Source organism: Scaptodrosophila lebanonensis, unplaced genomic scaffold (genome assembly GCF_003285725.1).
Source record: "Scaptodrosophila lebanonensis strain 11010-0011.00,11010-0021.00 unplaced genomic scaffold, SlebRS2 tig00000131-arrow-arrow-pilon, whole genome shotgun sequence".
NCBI lineage: Eukaryota > Metazoa > Arthropoda > Insecta > Diptera > Drosophilidae > Scaptodrosophila > Scaptodrosophila lebanonensis.
This window is the reverse complement of record NW_022060584.1, coordinates 362,805-379,589: the sequence shown is the minus strand read 5'-3', so window position 1 is coordinate 379,589 and position 16,785 is coordinate 362,805. Positions and strand designations below refer to the sequence as shown.

Here is a 16,785-nt window from a genome sequence, read left to right as displayed (position 1 = left end):
GCATAGTTTAAGTTGACAAAGGTCATTAACGTCAATTCAAAATGGTTTGTTTCAGAGGAATTATTTTTATGTCAGAAAAAGTAAACTATTCCGCTTTTTTTCAACAAGAAAATGTAAACATCTTTTATTGTAATTAAAATTTTTAAATCGCTAAAACAAAGAAAGAAGCTTCAATCAATTAACTGAGCGACATAAATGACCTATTTAACGAAACAAAGAATCGAATTAAGGGAAGGGAACTGCGGAACCAGACTAGCTCAAATGGGAATTTATATCTGTAGTTGGCAGCGCTATGCATGACCGCTGCCTGGCTGACAAATAAAGTCTCTAGCGCCGTCACTGTCAAATTCACACTCATACACACGCACACACTGAGAGACAAAGTCCACAGGTTTTGTTTAGTTTAACATTTTTATTGCAAAACTGTAAGCTTAAGGCGAAAACAGTGAAAGACGAGCATTTGGCGCTACGAAGACTATCGTTGGAGTTTTTTGTGAGTGCGCCAAAGCTGGTAAATCGTTATAGAGGAGGGCCTGCATTGAACTCGCTTCCCTTTATAGCCGACGTTGCAACTCCCCCAACCCCGTTAACGTTTAGCCCAACAACAAATAAGCACAGCCAATCAATAAACAACAAACCAGACGCTGCCTAACAAGAAAAACGAAACGCAGAAATAACAGGCCAATTAGAAATCTTTCACAATATAATTAGGTAATTTATAGGCAGCTTGCGCAAAACTTTGCAATTATAATTCACCTGCAGTTGGCATTTGGGTGCTCTCATCAGCCAAGTTACGCTCTCGCTGGCTCTCTCATCGATCGATGGGTGAGCTCAGAGGGGATTTTGATTATCGCTGAACCTTAGTCGCTTTATCTACAAACATGTTATATGGCGCTGATTAAAGTACAATTAAGTAAATTCGAATGCATTTCAGGTACTCGCACTATATTTTGAAGAGAGATGGCAAGCATAGAGGAACGATTTCAGGCCGCAGTGAATGTGATCAAAGGACTACCTAAGAATGGTCCCTACCAGCCGAGCACAAGCATGATGCTCAAGTTTTATGGACTGTTCAAGCAGGCAACGGAGGGGGCGTGCACACAAAAGAAGCCCGGCTTCTGGGATGTGGTGGGCAAGGCCAAGTGGGATGCTTGGAATGACAATCGCCATTTGAGCAAAGAGCAGGCGATGCAACGTTATGTGCAGAGCTTGCAGGAAATTATTGAGACAATGTCGTTCACGGAAAATGTTCAAAACTTTGTGGGCAGTCTGGATGGGCTGACAAACATAAATTTGGATGAACTGGATTTGGTTTCGCCTGGTATGCGCGAGTTGGCCGAATCCCATCCGAACTCGCCTTTCCATTCGCGCACCAATAGTCCACAGCACGGCGCCAGCGCCAATAGCACGCCCAATGGCCCCGAATCGGCAGCCACATCGACGGAGTCTGCATCTGAGATTACAGCAACAACAAATGGACATTTGACCAATGGCTACAAATCGTCCGGCTATGCCACCGAGACGAGCAACAGTAGCAATATGACCAACAACAACAGCAACAACTACACAAACAACAGCAGCGTGGCCATCGTAGAGCCCTCGGACGATGAATATGATGATCCCTACGATATGGGTCATGAGGTAACTTTGGCAATTTCGCGCAACACAGAGCTTCTGCGTCAAATCCAAAACGCCGTGCAGTGCATGAATACGGACATGAGTGCCGTGCAGCAGCGTGTGGTGGCTGTAGAGCAATCCCTCCTGGAGCTGCGTCAACTACAATCTCGCAAAAATGCAACTTCTACGGGTGTGGATCGTCGACAGCCTGCCTGGTGGCCCTTTCGCGATATATCGCCGCTCTGGTTCGCGCTGCTGGTGCTTTGGCCTTTTCTGGTGCGACGTTTCGGCCGGCTGCTCAATTCTACGACGCGCAGACGCTGACTCGTAGACCTGTAGTTTAGCTTTATGGCTTGGGTAGTTAATTGTAAGTTTCCCATTACTCTTCATATATACATACTATATTTGGTTATCAATTAATATTGTGGTTATTTGCAGTTATACTTCGATGCTTTGGTTTTGGGCACGAGCCTTCGGCATGGCTTGCTTTTTAGCTTTAATTTCAAACGCGCGCTCGAATTCGTCTCAGTGTTTATTTTCATGTACAGCGTTGATCCTAATTTTTTGTACGATATATACGATAGATCTATGCGGTTGAAAGTTGCAATATGTACCTATTATTATTATTTATTTAACCACATACACTGTGGCACATTCCCATCTAATTAGTTCATAAGCCAAATGTTTGAAAGCAGCACGTTAACATTTCGCTTTTGTATAGAAAGTAATTGCTCGTTTATTTGTGTGTAGCAAACGATTGTGCAGATATTATTATAGTAATAATTTTTGTTGTAAATCACGATTTTTGTAATAAAATGTCATGTACGAAAAAAAAGAGGTTACATCACGTTTTAAGGCTGCGGCGTGGTGCGCAAATATCCTTTGCCACTGGGCACAGCAATGGTCTCGACGCCAGCCGGGAATAGTTTGGGCACATCGCCAGCGGATACGGTGGGCAGCACCATGCAGGTTCCTCCTGGCTTCCAGTTCGCAGGCGTAGCCACTTTCTTATTCTCGGTCAACTGCAGCGAATCGATGACGCGCAAAATTTCACTGGAAATTAAACAGAGCTAATGAAAAATGAGTTTTTAATTACTGGATTTCAGGGCTTACTCGAAGTTGCGTCCCGTGGTAGCTGGATAGAGTATGGAAAGGCGCAGCTTTTTCTTGTTGTCGATGACGAAGACAGCGCGGCATGTAAGTGGTATGCCAGCTGCATTAAGCTCGTCCTTGTCCAGCATGTTCAGCTTCAGGGCCAGCTCACGTTTGTCGTCCGCAATAATTGGATAATCAAAACTTTGTAGCTCTGCGCAATGTCAAGGATAATTGTAAATTAAAGCTTCTTTTGAAAACTCCCATTACTTACTGCCATAGCTCTTGATGTCCTCGATCCAGCCCTTGTGGGACTCAACGCTGTCACAGGACAATGCGATTGGCTTTACGCCGCGCTTCACAAATTCAGGCACCAAGCTGCCCACGCGCGCCAATTCTGTGGTGCAAACAGGTGTGAAATCAGCCGGGTGCGAGAAAAGTATGGCCCAGCTATCGGACATCCAGTCGTACAAGTCGATTTTGCCCACACTGGTGAGTGCTTCGAAGTTGGGGAATTGATCGCCAATGTTCAGCGCCTTGCCCGACATAATTACAAATTGGAATGAAGTCGAAGCGAGTCTGACAAGCAAACTAAAGCTCTGCTGATATCAATTAGGGATGAAAGAAACTAACGATACATCGGCCAGTGATGATTTTTTGTGTGTGCGATATATCGTCGACTTATCGATGCTTGCTTAAGTAAAACGTTTTATCCAACAAAATATATATAGAATCATCAGATATAGCTGTAAGTATTACCAATCAGCCGTCTCTTAAAAATTAGATACATAAACTTAATCACATTGCGAAAGACATATTTCAATATACATAAATAAAATCCTTAAACTGCACAAAAGTATTCGAAAACTTTAAAAAATATACTGGTATCGAGTAACTAGTAGTTCTAAATTACAAGCATATATGTATGTACATATGCTCGAAAGCGGTGACTTACACAAGCACCGACGCAGTTGTGAAATATAATCAAAATGGCTCAGTTGAGCAATTCTTTTGTGATGAATACGAAATTGACTTCTCGATGGAATCCCATCCCATTTCCATTTTTCAAAACAAAGGCAATTGGATACTACAGCATCAGTGGAGGAGTGGACCGTAAATTTTATGACGACGCAAGATACTTGACTTATTATTCGAAGAAACCAGCTCCGCCGCTTGATCTCAATGCTGGCATTGAACAGGTCGTTCGTCATGGCAATGATCCCGATCATTATCCCTTATACATGGTCTGCCAGTACATCAGTAACCACCGGGAGTTGCTGCGCGCTACCGATTCGGGAGAATTGATCCTGGACGCGGATTTTGTAACACGACGTGGCATCTTGTCCATCATTATGTGCACTCCTTATATACACGCGAGTAACTATCGTTTCATGGCATCATACTTAAACGGCACCACTTACATTTCTGCCGTTTCAATGAAGGAGACTTTGTCCAAGACAGCCTTAGATCGGTGCTCTTGGGGATTTAAGTTCGAACAGTATTGCACTTCATGTGAGCTCCATATTGAAAAATTTAGTGTTCTATTCCTATTTCCATGTTATTTCGATTCAGATGATCCCAACGTTGAGCCCGATACGAGCATGCCTGTGATTGAGGATGAGGATTTTAATTGCATCTTTCGCGCGCAGTTGGGGGAGCTGCGTCTTATGTTTGCTGCTGAAATGGACGGCTTAAGAAGTAATAAGAAGGTGTAAGCATAGCTTTATGGCTAACTACTATACAGGCCTCAATATCTTTTACAATTATTCAGGGATCTACGTATACCAGAGGTTTTGGACTCTACTGATTTTGTAGAGATGAAAACGGGCATATACGAGAAAACCCCTCGGCAGCGGCAAGCATTCGAGAGCTACACATCACTTAAATGGTGGTCCCAGTCCTTTCTTTCAGGTGGAAAAACCATTGTTGAGGGTTTGCGTGATGCCAATGGGATTGTACGCAAAATCAACGAACATGAAGTTGCCGAAATTCCTAAAAACAAGCCATGGAAACGGAACCTATCTGCTGTGTTCCTAAAACACTTTTTGGAAGAGGTGAAGCAGATTTTGAAGGGCATCGACGATCCCTACGCTGTGGTTCAGTTCGACTTCGAGCCGATGGAAGGTCTCTTTATATACCATAAATTACAGGGACCCAATGTACAACAAATTATACCGGATTTTTATCGTCAGATGATGCGAGGAACAGCCAATTCTACACAAATTTGATACTACAGTAAACCGCCAAGCGTTGGAATTTAATTTTTAATGTTACATACATATTTGAAAACGTCTAATTAAGTTGCAAATATAATTTCGCAAATCAGCCATGAAAGGTCACGTAGAATAAATATCATGGTATAATTCCATTTAGTTATAAACGCTCGTTCAGCATTGCTTTTAGTGAAACGACGCATTTGAAGCAACTTGTGGGTGTAACCAACGGAGAAAGTGGTGTGTGGTCGCTTCCTTTATAGATTTGCGAGTTGCATCGAAAATTTGTTTCGAACTGTGTTGGGGCTTCGGTTGGTGATAAGGCTGGCTGGCTATGCGCTGGCAATGTTATCTATACTATAATACTTGCTAAAAATGCGTGAAAAATGATGAGTCATAATTTTTAAGAGTTATATTGCAAGTAATATTTGTATTTCCATTTAGTTCAGAATTTCTTTTGGTCGGAAGACTGCGTCGACACTTAAAGTGTAAACCTGGAAATGCATTTCCATTTCGAGTGGAGGCTGATATGCCTGCCAAATAAGGTAAATGGGAATGTAATAAATAAAAAGCTCCAACGATATTCTTATTAAAGCGTAATTTATTTGTGGTTTTTAGCGATATAATGATTTAAAGGGGAAGAAGATAACTGATTCTTGTGTTCTTTTGTTATATGTACTTCCTTTCAGTGAATCGATTGTAGATATGTGCGTTATTCCATCTAAAGAACACGATAGTTATTTGCAATTACAATTTAAATAACATTCAATAGTACTTAATTGATAATATCATTGAGAACATAATCAATTAAGTGATTACAAACGGGGCTCCACTCGAGAAATGTTGTTAAATTAATAAAAAAGGAGAGCATATACCAACTTTTGAAACAAAATAAATTATGTTTACAAATTTAGCTATTGGTATTAAAACTACTCCTGATGATCTGTTTTTATACCCTTTCAATGGCTATATTTAATTTGAAATAAATTTGCAACTCCCAGAATACGTACTTATGTACAAACATGTACATATGTATGTATGTATGTATTCTAGTGATAATTGGGCAGTATGACGGTTGATTTGAGTCTCTACGGTCTCCAGATTTAGATCAGGGTGCAGTGTAGACGCCTGGACGTACCAGTCGCACGCAGTAATAGTCGGTAGGGCCTTATTCTGGAACGATGGACTCGTCTGTGGTTCGACGCTGCAGCCAATCCCTAAATCGAACTCCCACTTGTAGACGGTCCTTTTACATCTTAGTGGCAGTTTGGTGTTCCCAGCAAAATGAGCCGGTTCAGTGTGGCCGGCTTCCCCACCTGCAGGTTGCAACGATATGTGGTTTAAATTAAAACTGTGGTTTAACAGAATGCCGAAGTATTTGACATCCTGCGCTTGCTGCAGTCCTTCTTCCTTCAGCCAAACCGCAGGGACGTTGTCTCTCCTCATGGTAAAATACACACAACTAATATTCCACCTGCCAGCCCAGCTCTCAAGAAGGTGGAGATATTGCTGCAGCCCATCTGCTGCCACATAAAGGCAGAACGAAGAGAAAAAGTCCTACTTTTGGTGTAAGGCCAGGAGAGATTTTCTCTCAGTTGAGAAGTGGGCCTAGGACACAACCCTGAGACACATCATAATAGTTTTTGTCGTCGTATGCTTTAATATGGATAGATAACGCCAATTTCAGACATTTGTAGCCAAACCAACTGCGGCTCTTAGATTTCAAGAAAAGATTAGCCATATACAAATATGTGTAGTTCCCCTCTTTTATATTAGCTGCGCTTGATATACATACTTCAAAGTATCGATGCTTTCAATTTTAACTGTAACTTCATGGTATTTTGTGATTTACCAACACTCGTGGCTAGTACTGGATATCGTAAGCAATCGCCTGCAGCCAGCATCAAAACACAAGTACGTAACAATTGTTTCAGTCTATTTTTACTGTAATATTCGTTTTCAGGATGGTCGATAGCAGCGATCAGAGCGCTACTGCTTACGAAACGGCTCCGCCCGTAAGTGCCACAAATCCCTTTCGCATAACGACCAATGCACCACATTTGATGAACGACGCAAATATCACGCCAGGACGTCGAATGTTGCAAAAACTATTGGGCCGTGTGCTGCGCATTGTGATTACCGATGGACGTGTGCTCGTTGGCTACTTCAATTGCACCGACAGAGATTGTAATATTGTGCTTTCCATGTGTGCCGAATATCTGGTGGAGGGTCAGGACCCGCGCATTTTGGGTAATGTAATGGTGCCAGGCAAGCATATCGTGTCGCTGTCGGTAGACATGCCATCGGAGGAACTAAAGCTGGAGACGTTGGTGCAATAAGACCGCAGTTTCGGTTGATTTGATATAAATTTAATAAATGTAAACAAAACATTTTGTTCTCCATCATTTGTCTGTATCGTCGCCAATTGGGGGCGTTGGTATACCAAGCAGTGTTGGAGAATGCTTTGTCGTTTTGTGCGTATACTTTGTGATGAAGATATTTTCGGAATTATGTATCAATGGGAGATTTTATTGGTTTTTCTTTGACGCGGCTCGAGAAACCGTTTTCCATTAATTCTTCCGAAACGAAACAGCTGATCACCGGAGCTTCTTAAAAATATTGCCAGCTGGCAACGCCAATGCGCGTTTTCGTCAGCTGGTCGCTCGTGTTGTTCTACACGCTGCGGGCCAATTATTAGTTAAACCATTTCAATTAAGCACAATCAGCCATGGATTTCACGACCTTTGTCAAGCCCAATGGCAACGGCAGCGAACTGGACAATGGCGCCGGCGGCGATGCGAGCAGTCAAGAGCTACAGTTTTGGAAGCATGTTGCTTACATTGAGAACCATGGCAAGCAGGAGGATGACTACGAATATTGTATGACGGAGTTTTTGCGCATGTCGGGCATCTATTGGGGCGTCACCGCGCTGGACATAATGGGCCAGCTAGATCGTTTGGAGCGCAAGTACATTATTGAGTTTGTGAAGCGATGCCAGTGCCCAACGACAGGTGGGTTTGCGCCCTGTGAGGGCCACGATCCGCACATGCTCTACACCCTGTCTGCTGTGCAGATACTCTGTACGTATGACGCGCTGGATGAGATCGATTGCGAGGCGGTGGTGCGCTTCATTGTGGGTCTGCAGCAGCCGGACGGCAGCTTTTTTGGCGACAAGTGGGGCGAGGTGGACACGCGCTTCTCTTTCTGCGCTGTGGCCACCCTCTCGCTGCTGAAGCGCATGGAGCAGACCATAGATGTGGAGAAGGCTGTTAAGTTTGTCATGTCCTGCTGCAATCAAACAGACGGCGGTTTCGGTTCGAAACCAGGTGCTGAATCACATGCGGGTGAGTCATTGGAATTACACCTCAAAACTTTATAATAGCATCATAATTGCTTTGCAGGTCTTATTTTCTGCTGCGTTGGCTTTCTCTCGATGACGCATCGGCTGCATCTTCTGGATGTGGATAAGCTGGGCTGGTGGCTGTGCGAGCGCCAACTGCCCTCGGGCGGCCTTAACGGGCGTCCCGAAAAGTTACCCGATGTCTGCTACTCTTGGTGGGTACTCTCCTCGCTAACCATTATGGGTCGCTTGCATTGGATTAGCTCCGAGAAGCTGCAGCAGTTCATTCTGTCGTGCCAGGACACCGAGACAGGTGGCTTTTCAGATCGCACGGGCAACATGCCAGATATATTCCATACCCACTTCGGCATTGGCGGCCTCTCGTTGCTAGGACACGCGCGCTTGAAGCCCATCAATCCAACGCTTTGCATGCCGCAGCACGTCATTGATCGCCTCGGCCTTCAGCCGCAAATACTGGAGCGACCCTGAGACGAGAATTGAGCGGTAGTTGCAAATACTCGAAAGCTGTAGCCAATTTTGTATTTACACTCTGTATTTTATAGCCGAATGAATGTATTTCCAGACCTCTAGTTTTAGTCCACTCCCACACATCGACGGACCCAAGCATCGAGCAGCCGGAAGAAATTTTTGTAGATTTGCTTTGTTTCTTGTGCTAAGCCCAAAGTTTCCATTTCTTATAGATTTGTTTATGCTCTGTCTGCATTTATAATCTATATTATGATACATTACTATTATGATTACCTCGTTAAAACATTGATAAGCATAACGTGTATAATTTTGATATATAAATATAAACAAAGACATTATTTTATTATCGCTGTCAAAAAACAAATTTGTCTCCTTTTTTATGCAGTGGAGTGACTAAACTTTTTCTTGATAATGTTTATTTAAATATGCAAAAATAATTAAACTAGTATTTGCATTAAAAACAATTTTATGTTACATATTAAGACAAATATGCATAATCTGAACAATTTCTCGATTTATGTATCATTTCCCATACATATCAATCATAGTTATTATTTACAAAGGAAAGAAGTGTGTGTAAAACTAATTTAAGGACGCGACACAATTACAAAAAAACAAAACAATAGCATCACACATTATTGGAATTACGTACTATACCTCACTAAATAGGTCACCATAAATACATTTATACATAGTACATACATATAGGAATTAAAGGGTGCTTGGGCAATTAAAGACAATTGAAAAGAATTTATAGCGCAGAACTATTAAATTGGCTAAGGCTACAATTCAATTGTGTGAATGTGTCTGTGTCTGTGTGTATGTCTATGTCTTTGTTATATACTCGATGCAAGTCTAAGGCACTCTAAACCATTTCAGCTAATTGGCCGCTACACTCTACTGGAGGAGACACTATGAATTATTGAACTTCTCGTCGCTGGTCAGCACATTGTAGGCGCAGCCTAGGGCCCATGAGATTTCATGGCCATCAATTTTCTTGTAGAGCTGCAATAAAGAAAAGGAAATCAATTATAATACATTTATAGCAATTTGCAAACAATTCGAACAGGGTGCTTTACTCCCTGGTCAGCGTGCCAAACAATTACCACACACCTTTTTGTTATTTTAATTAAAACCAATAAGAATCCAATACCAAAACAAAGTCTCCAAAGCTTAATTGAATATTAATAAAAAGATGTGTGTAAATTATTTGCTTGTCTGACAATCGTTTACAACTTTTTCTGCCATGTATATTGTTTAATAGAAATGTGATATGTATTGTTAAAAAGCCAAACTATGGAGCGCCCTTCTTATTATAATATGTATTATATATGATGATATTCTTTCTTAAACTCTGTATCATAAAATAGGCTTTCGTAATAGACGGCAACGAAAAAATACCGCTTCTAAATTTTAAATTTACAAGAATAGTATTTAAGTTTACAAATAATTATATGAAAGTCAATATGCAACTGTATATTAAAGATTGTTGAACCCGCTTGTACAATTGCTACACATAGTCAATTGGATTAAATATAATATAATACAAATTTCGATTTGATAGTGTTTAAAAAAAATTGCTTTAACACCCTTTTTAAGAACTAAGTAATGTTCATACATTCTACAAGGCAATCCACTTCTCTCCAGGACTTATGAAAATAAGAAATGAATGTTAGTATATAAGGCTTGAATTATGAAAAAGTAAATGTAGGGTAATTTTTGAAATTAGCAAATGAAGGTGGTGTTTTCTTTTTGTTTTCGTTTTCCTTCATATAGGCAAATATAAATCCCTTTTTCCACCTAGAATTCTTCTTGCAACCTGTTTAGTCAATAACAAATCGATTAGTGAATTCAATGTATTCTGAAATAATATCAATTATTTGTCCATACCAGGGAGAGTTTCAAAATAATATCTGCTATCAATAAAATAAGTACTTTTCTTCTGAAGAACAATATTATTAGATATTCTACTTGACCAAGCTCCAACAAAAAAGTTTGTTTTTCAAAAATGTTGCCCTATACATATCCATATATCCTACAGGCCAGTTAATCTTTTGTTCACCAATTTCTTACCTTAATCTTCTTGCTGTCGTTCAAACCAAACCCTTCGCGCAGTAGCACCGATATAAATGTCAGATCGAAGCACATGAATGGCTGTTCATCGTTTGGTATAGCACAGATCTCCTGCGCTTTTTTGCGATAGCCCTCTACGGTGGTCTCACCGCCGGCCAATGGATCCACTAGGCCCGATCTAAGCGTTACACAAAATCATTATTTATGTTTTTGTTGCAGTTTAAAGCACGAAACTCACTCGATAGCGCGCTCGAAATAGTAGCTGAATGCTGCCACCGCGTGCTGTTTTAGCGTAAAAGGCTTGGGCTTCACCAGCGGCATAACCTTGCTCTTGATGAGCTCCAGACAGGCCTCGAAGTCGACCACAGGCTGCTCTGCGCTGGACTTGCTGTTATCCTTGCCACTGATTTTGTATTGCACATTGCTGTAGGTCCAGGTGCGATTCGCTATAATAGGGTTCACACAAATGCTCTCCACCACAGTGTCCTCGTTGCTGTAGCCTTTGGTGAAGACCGCGTGGCGAGCAGCCATCAGACCCAAGCCGAGATAGCTATGCGTAAACACATTGATCTTCTTTGAGGAAGTGACCACTTCATGCATGTACTTGTCGTACACGGGCACCTGATCTGGATCTGTAGGCGCAAAGGTGACTTGCGTGCTTCCACCGCCCAAATCCAAAGCAGCGGCCTGATTCGTTTTGGACAAACGGCCGAGCAAAAAGTTGACAGTAAACCACGAAAATATGCCCTCGTCAGTGCCATCCATTATTTCGACAGCGTCGATGTCAACACTGAACTCGGATTTGGCAAACAGATCTCTGACAGCGTTGAGCAGATTCTCAGCCTTGCTTTGTGGTAGCAAGCGTAGCCCAGCTGTCGCCTTCAGGACCAATGGCGTAGAGGACCAATGCTCTTTGGGTATGAAGGCGCGAGCCTCGTCCAACAGCAGCTTAATGGAATGCGCGCCATCTGCTGGATTGTCTGCAAAAGAGGACAGACCGGGTTTGCGCTCCTTGAAGAGCTCCTCATAGAGCACCAGTTTGTTGTCTATAAATGATTAATGTTGTCGGTTTAGTGATTAATATATCAGGACTCAATTAAATATGAAAACTACGCACCTATGAAGCTGCGATTGAACTTATAGGCCAGTACGCGACTGCCTGTAGAGCCCGCGTCAATGATGACAGCAAATTGAACTTTGCTGTAGCCCAGCTTGGAGGCCAGGCGCACCAAATACGGATTTGTGTTGTCCGATATGAAGCCTGTGCGTGGAGCACGAGTGGTGGAGTGTGTGTGATCGACAACATGTTCGTGATGATTCCGTAAAATGTGGCCATGTATGTCACGATGTGGTTGCAGATGCAGCAGATGTGGATGACGCACATTTGATTCATGGTTTGGAATAGTAGGGGTGGTCGTGGCGTGTGGCAATCCATTGTGTGGGTGCGGTTTTGGGTGTTGTTCGTGTTCACGAAAGGGCGCCGTAACAGTTGGAAAATCAGAGGGTTTGGTATTAGTTACCACGCGTTTATGAAATGGTTCTGTATTCATATAATACACATAATACACACCAAAAACAAACAGGAGCAGCAACACAGATACAGTCAAACACAAAAAGGACAATTTGAGACCGCTTGGAAGGCCGCGGCTGCTGTTGCCACTGCCGCTATTTTTGCGACGACCAGTCTGTGGGGGCTTGTCATCGCTGGCGAGCTGGAATAAAAAATACATAAACAAATGGCTTAGTTGTTATAATATTTTAACTTTAAATTTTATTTTTTTATAACTGTTTTTTATTAAAGAATGCCTACTAGCTGGTATTCGAATTTCATTGCGTTGGCGTCGGCCGGCGCTATATTGTAATTACATAACAATCATATTAATTGCTGGCGGACGGTTATAAATAGGGTTCGACTTCTGTTAAAACGGAAACACATGCTGGAAGTTTTCAAAACTGTTTGTTTTTTGCTCGCTTTTATTTTTTCCGTGATCTGTGTGGGTATGGAAATGTCAATGCACCAGAGCTGGAAGTGTCACCCCATCCGAATGTTCTAATTGTGTACACACTTGCCCACCATATGTTTTTTATTATGATTTTTCAGCTCATATCAAAATGGCTGCTGACCTTATTAACCCCTCTTGGTGGTGGGGCGCTTTTTCGAATTGAGATTGAATTTAAATAAAATGGTAATATTTTTAGAAAGTAAAACATGGACAACGTGAAAATAAAAATAAAATAATAATAATTACCAATGTTAAAATATTTTTAGATGATTTGGTGGTGTGTTTTATTTTAAAAAAAGTTAAAAATAGGTATTTATAACAAATTTTGAGTAGAAATGACTTATAGTTTAAATTAATGTCCTGGAGTTCCACAAACATTTTATAAAAATAGCACAAAAAAAGTATACATTGAATTTTGTTGTACTTAGGTGCTAAAAAGAAGGAAATCGTTGATATTTCCTTGATTTTTTATATATTTTAATGCTGATTTCCTTACCGAAAATGAACTAAATTCTTAATTCTTTCGAAAGTAATCCATATTTCGTAAACTCTTTCTACATGAGTCTATTAATCTAAATTCTGATTATGAAGCGAAAAATCTCTAATAAAATCTTTGAATCTGAGCACATAAGAGCAGAGTTTCAAAAGTATTGATATTTAATCTCTTATAATCGGTTATAGAATATATAAAAGTATTGATATTTAATCTCTTATAATCGGTTATAGAATATATTTAGACTATATTATTCCCATTTACACTTATTTCATGATATATAAAACCATATTGAAAAAACTGTGGTAGTAGTAATCAAAATAATAAACTTTGAACAAACAAGTCCCCTAGGCCTCATAGAGCTATTAAAATTGCTAGGCACGCTTTTTATGCATTATTAGAGGGCATAATAGAGAAAAGCACAGAGAGTAAAGTACGTTGCATTAATAGGTGAGCAACAGTTGGAATTAATTACAAAAAAAGCTGCACGTAGTATTTAAATAATCTTTACGTATAGTATTTTAAAAGTATGTCATTTCGATGCGCGATATAGGCTGGCGTTCTAATGTAACAAAAATAATTTAACTAATATTTTTGTTATTCAAAGTGATATTAATAAAAACGAGTTGAAAGACGGGGCGCAGTTTCGTCAAATTCAAAAAATATATGAAATGAATTTAGATTTGGCAAATCATTCTAAATTACACATTTTTGTCAGTGACAATATAATAAAATGAAGTTGTAGCCTTTCTGAGTTATGAAAACCATATTTTTTTTCCATATTTTTGTTTTAGTTTTTTTTTTTGGAGTCATTCATTGTTTGTTTGCAGCCAATCTAGATTGTGTTTATAAATAGACAGAGCAGACTCTTAGCTTGATTAAATATTGTTGAACAACAAACACACACACATTATTTAAACAAATGTTTCACCTTTTAAGTGGGTGATGTTGAAATACAAAAGAAAAGAAAAAAAGATAAGGACTGGCCGCCATCTGTGTTTATTAAACCAACTTGAGGCCTCAAAAATTTGTGTTGGCAGCAAGAAAATGTCTTTACTTAATTAAATAACACAGTCTAATGAATGATATACTATATGTATGCCTTAATGCATGAAAATGCGGAAAATGTGCGCTGATTTGAAATGCACAGGGAAACGAAGTCGGAAGGCGTTTAAAAATTTAATGTTCTTGGGAATGCAGACAAGTGTTGTTGTTCAGGAATCAATAAATCAATATATTAATATTATATGCGAACTTGTAATGCGTGGAAGTCGGAAAGTGGTAAAAATGCGATAACCCAACCAAATAGTGAGTAACAATGATAGCGCAGAAATTTTTAAATACGTATAAGTAGCCGGTTCGTTTGCTTATCGGCTAAACGTGTGTATTTGTGAACTGGCTATGGGCATGAATACAGCATTTATTTCATAAGTGGGTGCCTAGTAGACATCAGTTATGCTTAGTAACAATGAAGCCAGACCTTGAAATAAGCAGAATGGGCGATATAAAGCCGGTTTTTCCAAATGTAAAATAAATTGTATAACTCATAACAAACAAAAATAACAAATAAGAATTAGTTAATAAACTGTTTTAGTTTTCATGCATGCATTTTTAAAGAGAATAATTTTAAAATCGCATATTATATTATTATCATATTTTCCTGAACAATAACACTTGATTGCATTCCCAAGCACATTAAATTTTTAAAAGCCTTTGCAAATCGTATTAATGCCCATTTTAAATCAGTGCAAATTTTCTGCCATTCATGCATTAAGGCATATGTGCATTACATTTAGCACTTTTTTTTATAAAAAAAAAATAAATGAGTTTAATTTTAAGAACTAATTTTAATTAAGAACAAATAATTAAGGCATTCGAAGCAAGCAGCTCGCCGGCCAGAGTGTGCTGTAATTTATGTTGGGCACCCCAAATGAAAGAGCCAGTTAGGTCGCTCAAACAGGCCTAGGATTTGTGCAAATCTTGCATTTATTAAATACCTTCAGTAGCGGAAAACTATACCATTTAATCTTTAAAATAATTCATTTTTATTTCTAATCAATCTCTTTAATTCTTCAGTCCCACTCTTTTCCAATTAGCATTCACTGCGTAACAGGATGTTGAAAAGAATTGGGTGCCTCCGAACTGTTTCAAAGTTTTCAAGTTAGATCCAAGCCCTTATTTATATTTCACTTTTACCTCAGCTTGCCGTTTAAGACTTCGCCGTTCTTTAATCGCAATAAATATGAAATCACCTATTTTTATATGGCCAAAGGGACATTCTGGCCTTGAACACCCACAACACAAGGGTTAAGCCTATCACTTACTTGCAACCTGTTTCTTTCGCGTTGCATTTGAACAGCGCCCACACAATTTGTCAATCGTTACTAAACTGCTTACCAAAAAACAATTCCAATCGTTTAACGAGTCCCTTTCGTATGCCAACTTTAATGACCTTGCAATTGCAGAACTTAATTAAGACATGAGGAAATTAAAATGTTAATCAAAGTATAATACAGTGTGACCCCAAGCATCACGAAGCAACACGTTTTATCTGTTTTTTTTTAGATATTTAACTTGTGCACTTGCTAAAAATTTTGGCGCCGCCTAAGTTATGAATGACAAACTAGTTTGACAACACTTTTTGTTAGCTCCGTCTTTTTCGCTCCTACGGGACCAATGCAGCGACCGGCTGCACACAATACAATTGTTAACAGAACTAAGGCTCGTGAAATGCGTCAATTAAATAATTTAAATGAACTTGGCACAATATCGTCAACGGCGGTAATTTTGGCGTGTGTATGTATAACATTGTTTTAATTTCCGCGTCGACAGAGCAACAAGTATGTTTGTGTGTGAGGGAGAGGCGCGCCGAAATTAGCATAAAATAATTTCTATTCTATTTGATTACCCTTTGACCTTTGCTTACTTTTCTTTTGCGCACATCGGTGGACGTCATTTTGTTTATGTAGTTGTTACTTTGCACTTTATTACATAAAGTCTGTGTCTATAAACGTTTTAACTAATTGCACGCGTTAAGTTTTTTGCGTTCTTATTTGTGTTTGAGCACTTGTTATTTTTGTTTGCCTTGGGCTATTGATGATATAAAGCTATTTAACGACGCGGGCAGCGGCAACGCGTACCGAATGGCGTTTAAAATACGAATGAAATTACACCCGTGTTGGCTGCTTGAAGGTGGGCAATGAAACAGCTGTTTGGTATTAACCCTTATCAGCTCTAGGGAATTACTATCAAATGCGTTTCATTTCATCAGCCCAACCAATCATTCACCAGCCCAATTACGATTGAAAACAAAAAAAAAGGGTTCAATAATGTTCGCAATCAACAGACTTATGAAGTGGCGGTGTTTTAAAAAACAATTCTTAATTTTTGAACAGGTTGTTTTGCATTGGTGTGACCAATTGGTTTATAGTTTAGTATTTATCAGAACATATCGACTTATCGATA

The 16,785-nt window shown here is 39.8% G+C and overlaps 6 protein-coding genes across 11 annotated transcripts; 4 read left to right on the top strand and 2 right to left on the bottom strand.

The window, feature by feature from the left end:
- The first annotated feature begins 369 nt into the window (after nucleotides 1–369).
- On the top strand, nucleotides 370–2,376 carry LOC115629052 (acyl-CoA-binding domain-containing protein 5). 3 transcript variants are annotated; one of them, XM_030525361.1, is made up of 4 exons: nucleotides 381–493; nucleotides 561–711; nucleotides 935–1,984; nucleotides 2,056–2,376. In XM_030525361.1, the coding sequence occupies exon 3, from the start codon at nucleotides 961–963 to the stop codon at nucleotides 1,939–1,941; it is 981 nt and encodes a 326-aa protein (XP_030381221.1). In that variant the 5' UTR covers nucleotides 381–493; nucleotides 561–711; nucleotides 935–960; the 3' UTR covers nucleotides 1,942–1,984; nucleotides 2,056–2,376. The 3 variants fall into 3 exon arrangements, with proteins under 3 accessions (XP_030381222.1, XP_030381221.1, XP_030381219.1); XM_030525362.1 differs by lacking the exon at nucleotides 561–711 and having other exon boundaries at nucleotides 370–493; nucleotides 2,056–2,375; XM_030525359.1 differs by having other exon boundaries at nucleotides 396–711.
- LOC115629054 (peroxiredoxin-6) lies at nucleotides 2,323–3,336 on the bottom strand. The gene is made up of 3 exons (XM_030525364.1): nucleotides 2,984–3,336; nucleotides 2,731–2,923; nucleotides 2,323–2,670 (listed from the first exon to the last, which is right to left on the bottom strand). The coding sequence occupies exons 1-3, from the start codon at nucleotides 3,255–3,257 to the stop codon at nucleotides 2,469–2,471; spliced, it is 669 nt and encodes a 222-aa protein (XP_030381224.1). The 5' UTR covers nucleotides 3,258–3,336; the 3' UTR covers nucleotides 2,323–2,468.
- Nucleotides 3,337–3,554: 218 nt separating this feature from the next.
- Nucleotides 3,555–5,077, top strand: LOC115629025 (decapping nuclease DXO homolog). 2 transcript variants are annotated; one of them, XM_030525323.1, is made up of 3 exons: nucleotides 3,555–4,221; nucleotides 4,282–4,420; nucleotides 4,481–5,077. In XM_030525323.1, exons 1-3 carry the CDS (start codon nucleotides 3,699–3,701, stop codon nucleotides 4,935–4,937), a joined length of 1,119 nt encoding a protein of 372 aa, XP_030381183.1. In that variant the 5' UTR covers nucleotides 3,555–3,698; the 3' UTR covers nucleotides 4,938–5,077. The 2 variants fall into 2 exon arrangements, with proteins under 2 accessions (XP_030381183.1, XP_030381182.1); XM_030525322.1 differs by having other exon boundaries at nucleotides 3,555–4,420.
- A 1,710-nt stretch (nucleotides 5,078–6,787) lies between these two features.
- On the top strand, nucleotides 6,788–7,324 carry LOC115629031 (N-alpha-acetyltransferase 38-A, NatC auxiliary subunit). The gene is made up of 2 exons (XM_030525333.1): nucleotides 6,788–6,836; nucleotides 6,886–7,324. Exon 2 carries the CDS (start codon nucleotides 6,887–6,889, stop codon nucleotides 7,259–7,261), a length of 375 nt encoding a protein of 124 aa, XP_030381193.1. The 5' UTR covers nucleotides 6,788–6,836; nucleotide 6,886; the 3' UTR covers nucleotides 7,262–7,324.
- A 266-nt stretch (nucleotides 7,325–7,590) lies between these two features.
- LOC115629013 (geranylgeranyl transferase type-2 subunit beta) lies at nucleotides 7,591–9,115 on the top strand. 2 transcript variants are annotated; one of them, XM_030525308.1, is made up of 3 exons: nucleotides 7,591–8,266; nucleotides 8,324–8,766; nucleotides 8,826–9,115. In XM_030525308.1, the coding sequence occupies exons 1-2, from the start codon at nucleotides 7,651–7,653 to the stop codon at nucleotides 8,749–8,751; spliced, it is 1,044 nt and encodes a 347-aa protein (XP_030381168.1). In that variant the 5' UTR covers nucleotides 7,591–7,650; the 3' UTR covers nucleotides 8,752–8,766; nucleotides 8,826–9,115. The 2 variants fall into 2 exon arrangements, with proteins under 2 accessions (XP_030381168.1, XP_030381166.1); XM_030525306.1 differs by having other exon boundaries at nucleotides 8,324–9,115.
- A 386-nt stretch (nucleotides 9,116–9,501) lies between these two features.
- On the bottom strand, nucleotides 9,502–16,470 carry LOC115629012 (ectonucleoside triphosphate diphosphohydrolase 5). Of its 2 annotated transcripts, none has more exons than XM_030525304.1 (6): nucleotides 16,247–16,470; nucleotides 12,395–12,536; nucleotides 11,942–12,085; nucleotides 11,063–11,870; nucleotides 10,825–11,002; nucleotides 9,502–9,756 (listed from the first exon to the last, which is right to left on the bottom strand). In XM_030525304.1, exons 1-6 carry the CDS (start codon nucleotides 16,274–16,276, stop codon nucleotides 9,664–9,666), a joined length of 1,395 nt encoding a protein of 464 aa, XP_030381164.1. In that variant the 5' UTR covers nucleotides 16,277–16,470; the 3' UTR covers nucleotides 9,502–9,663. The 2 variants fall into 2 exon arrangements, with proteins under 2 accessions (XP_030381164.1, XP_030381165.1); XM_030525305.1 differs by lacking the exon at nucleotides 16,247–16,470 and adding an exon at nucleotides 12,635–12,779.
- Nucleotides 16,471–16,785: the final 315 nt, after the last annotated feature.

Bases quoted from the DNA above. Each gene is read 5' to 3' on its own strand.
- LOC115629052 (XM_030525361.1), top strand. From the start codon at position 961: ATGGCAAGCATAGAGGAACGATTTCAGGCCGCAGTGAATGTGATCAAA.
- LOC115629054 (XM_030525364.1), bottom strand. From the start codon at position 3,257: ATGTCGGGCAAGGCGCTGAACATTGGCGATCAATTCCCCAACTTCGAA. The intron at 2,924-2,983 runs GTAAGTAATGGG...GACATTGCGCAG, and splicing joins GGACATCAAGAGCTATGGCA to AGCTACAAAGTTTTGATTAT. The intron at 2,671-2,730 runs GTAAGCCCTGAA...TTTAATTTCCAG, and splicing joins ACCACGGGACGCAACTTCGA to TGAAATTTTGCGCGTCATCG.
- LOC115629025 (XM_030525322.1), top strand. From the start codon at position 3,699: ATGGCTCAGTTGAGCAATTCTTTTGTGATGAATACGAAATTGACTTCT. The intron at 4,421-4,480 runs GTAAGCATAGCT...ACAATTATTCAG, and splicing joins TTAAGAAGTAATAAGAAGGT to GGATCTACGTATACCAGAGG.
- LOC115629031 (XM_030525333.1), top strand. From the start codon at position 6,887: ATGGTCGATAGCAGCGATCAGAGCGCTACTGCTTACGAAACGGCTCCG.
- LOC115629013 (XM_030525308.1), top strand. From the start codon at position 7,651: ATGGATTTCACGACCTTTGTCAAGCCCAATGGCAACGGCAGCGAACTG. The intron at 8,267-8,323 runs GTGAGTCATTGG...ATTGCTTTGCAG, and splicing joins AGGTGCTGAATCACATGCGG to GTCTTATTTTCTGCTGCGTT.
- LOC115629012 (XM_030525304.1), bottom strand. From the start codon at position 16,276: ATGACGTCCACCGATGTGCGCAAAAGAAAA. The intron at 12,537-16,246 runs GTAAGCAAAGGT...TTTTTATTCCAG, and splicing joins CCGATGTGCGCAAAAGAAAA to CTCGCCAGCGATGACAAGCC. The intron at 11,871-11,941 runs GTGCGTAGTTTT...AATCATTTATAG, and splicing joins GTTCAATCGCAGCTTCATAG to ACAACAAACTGGTGCTCTAT.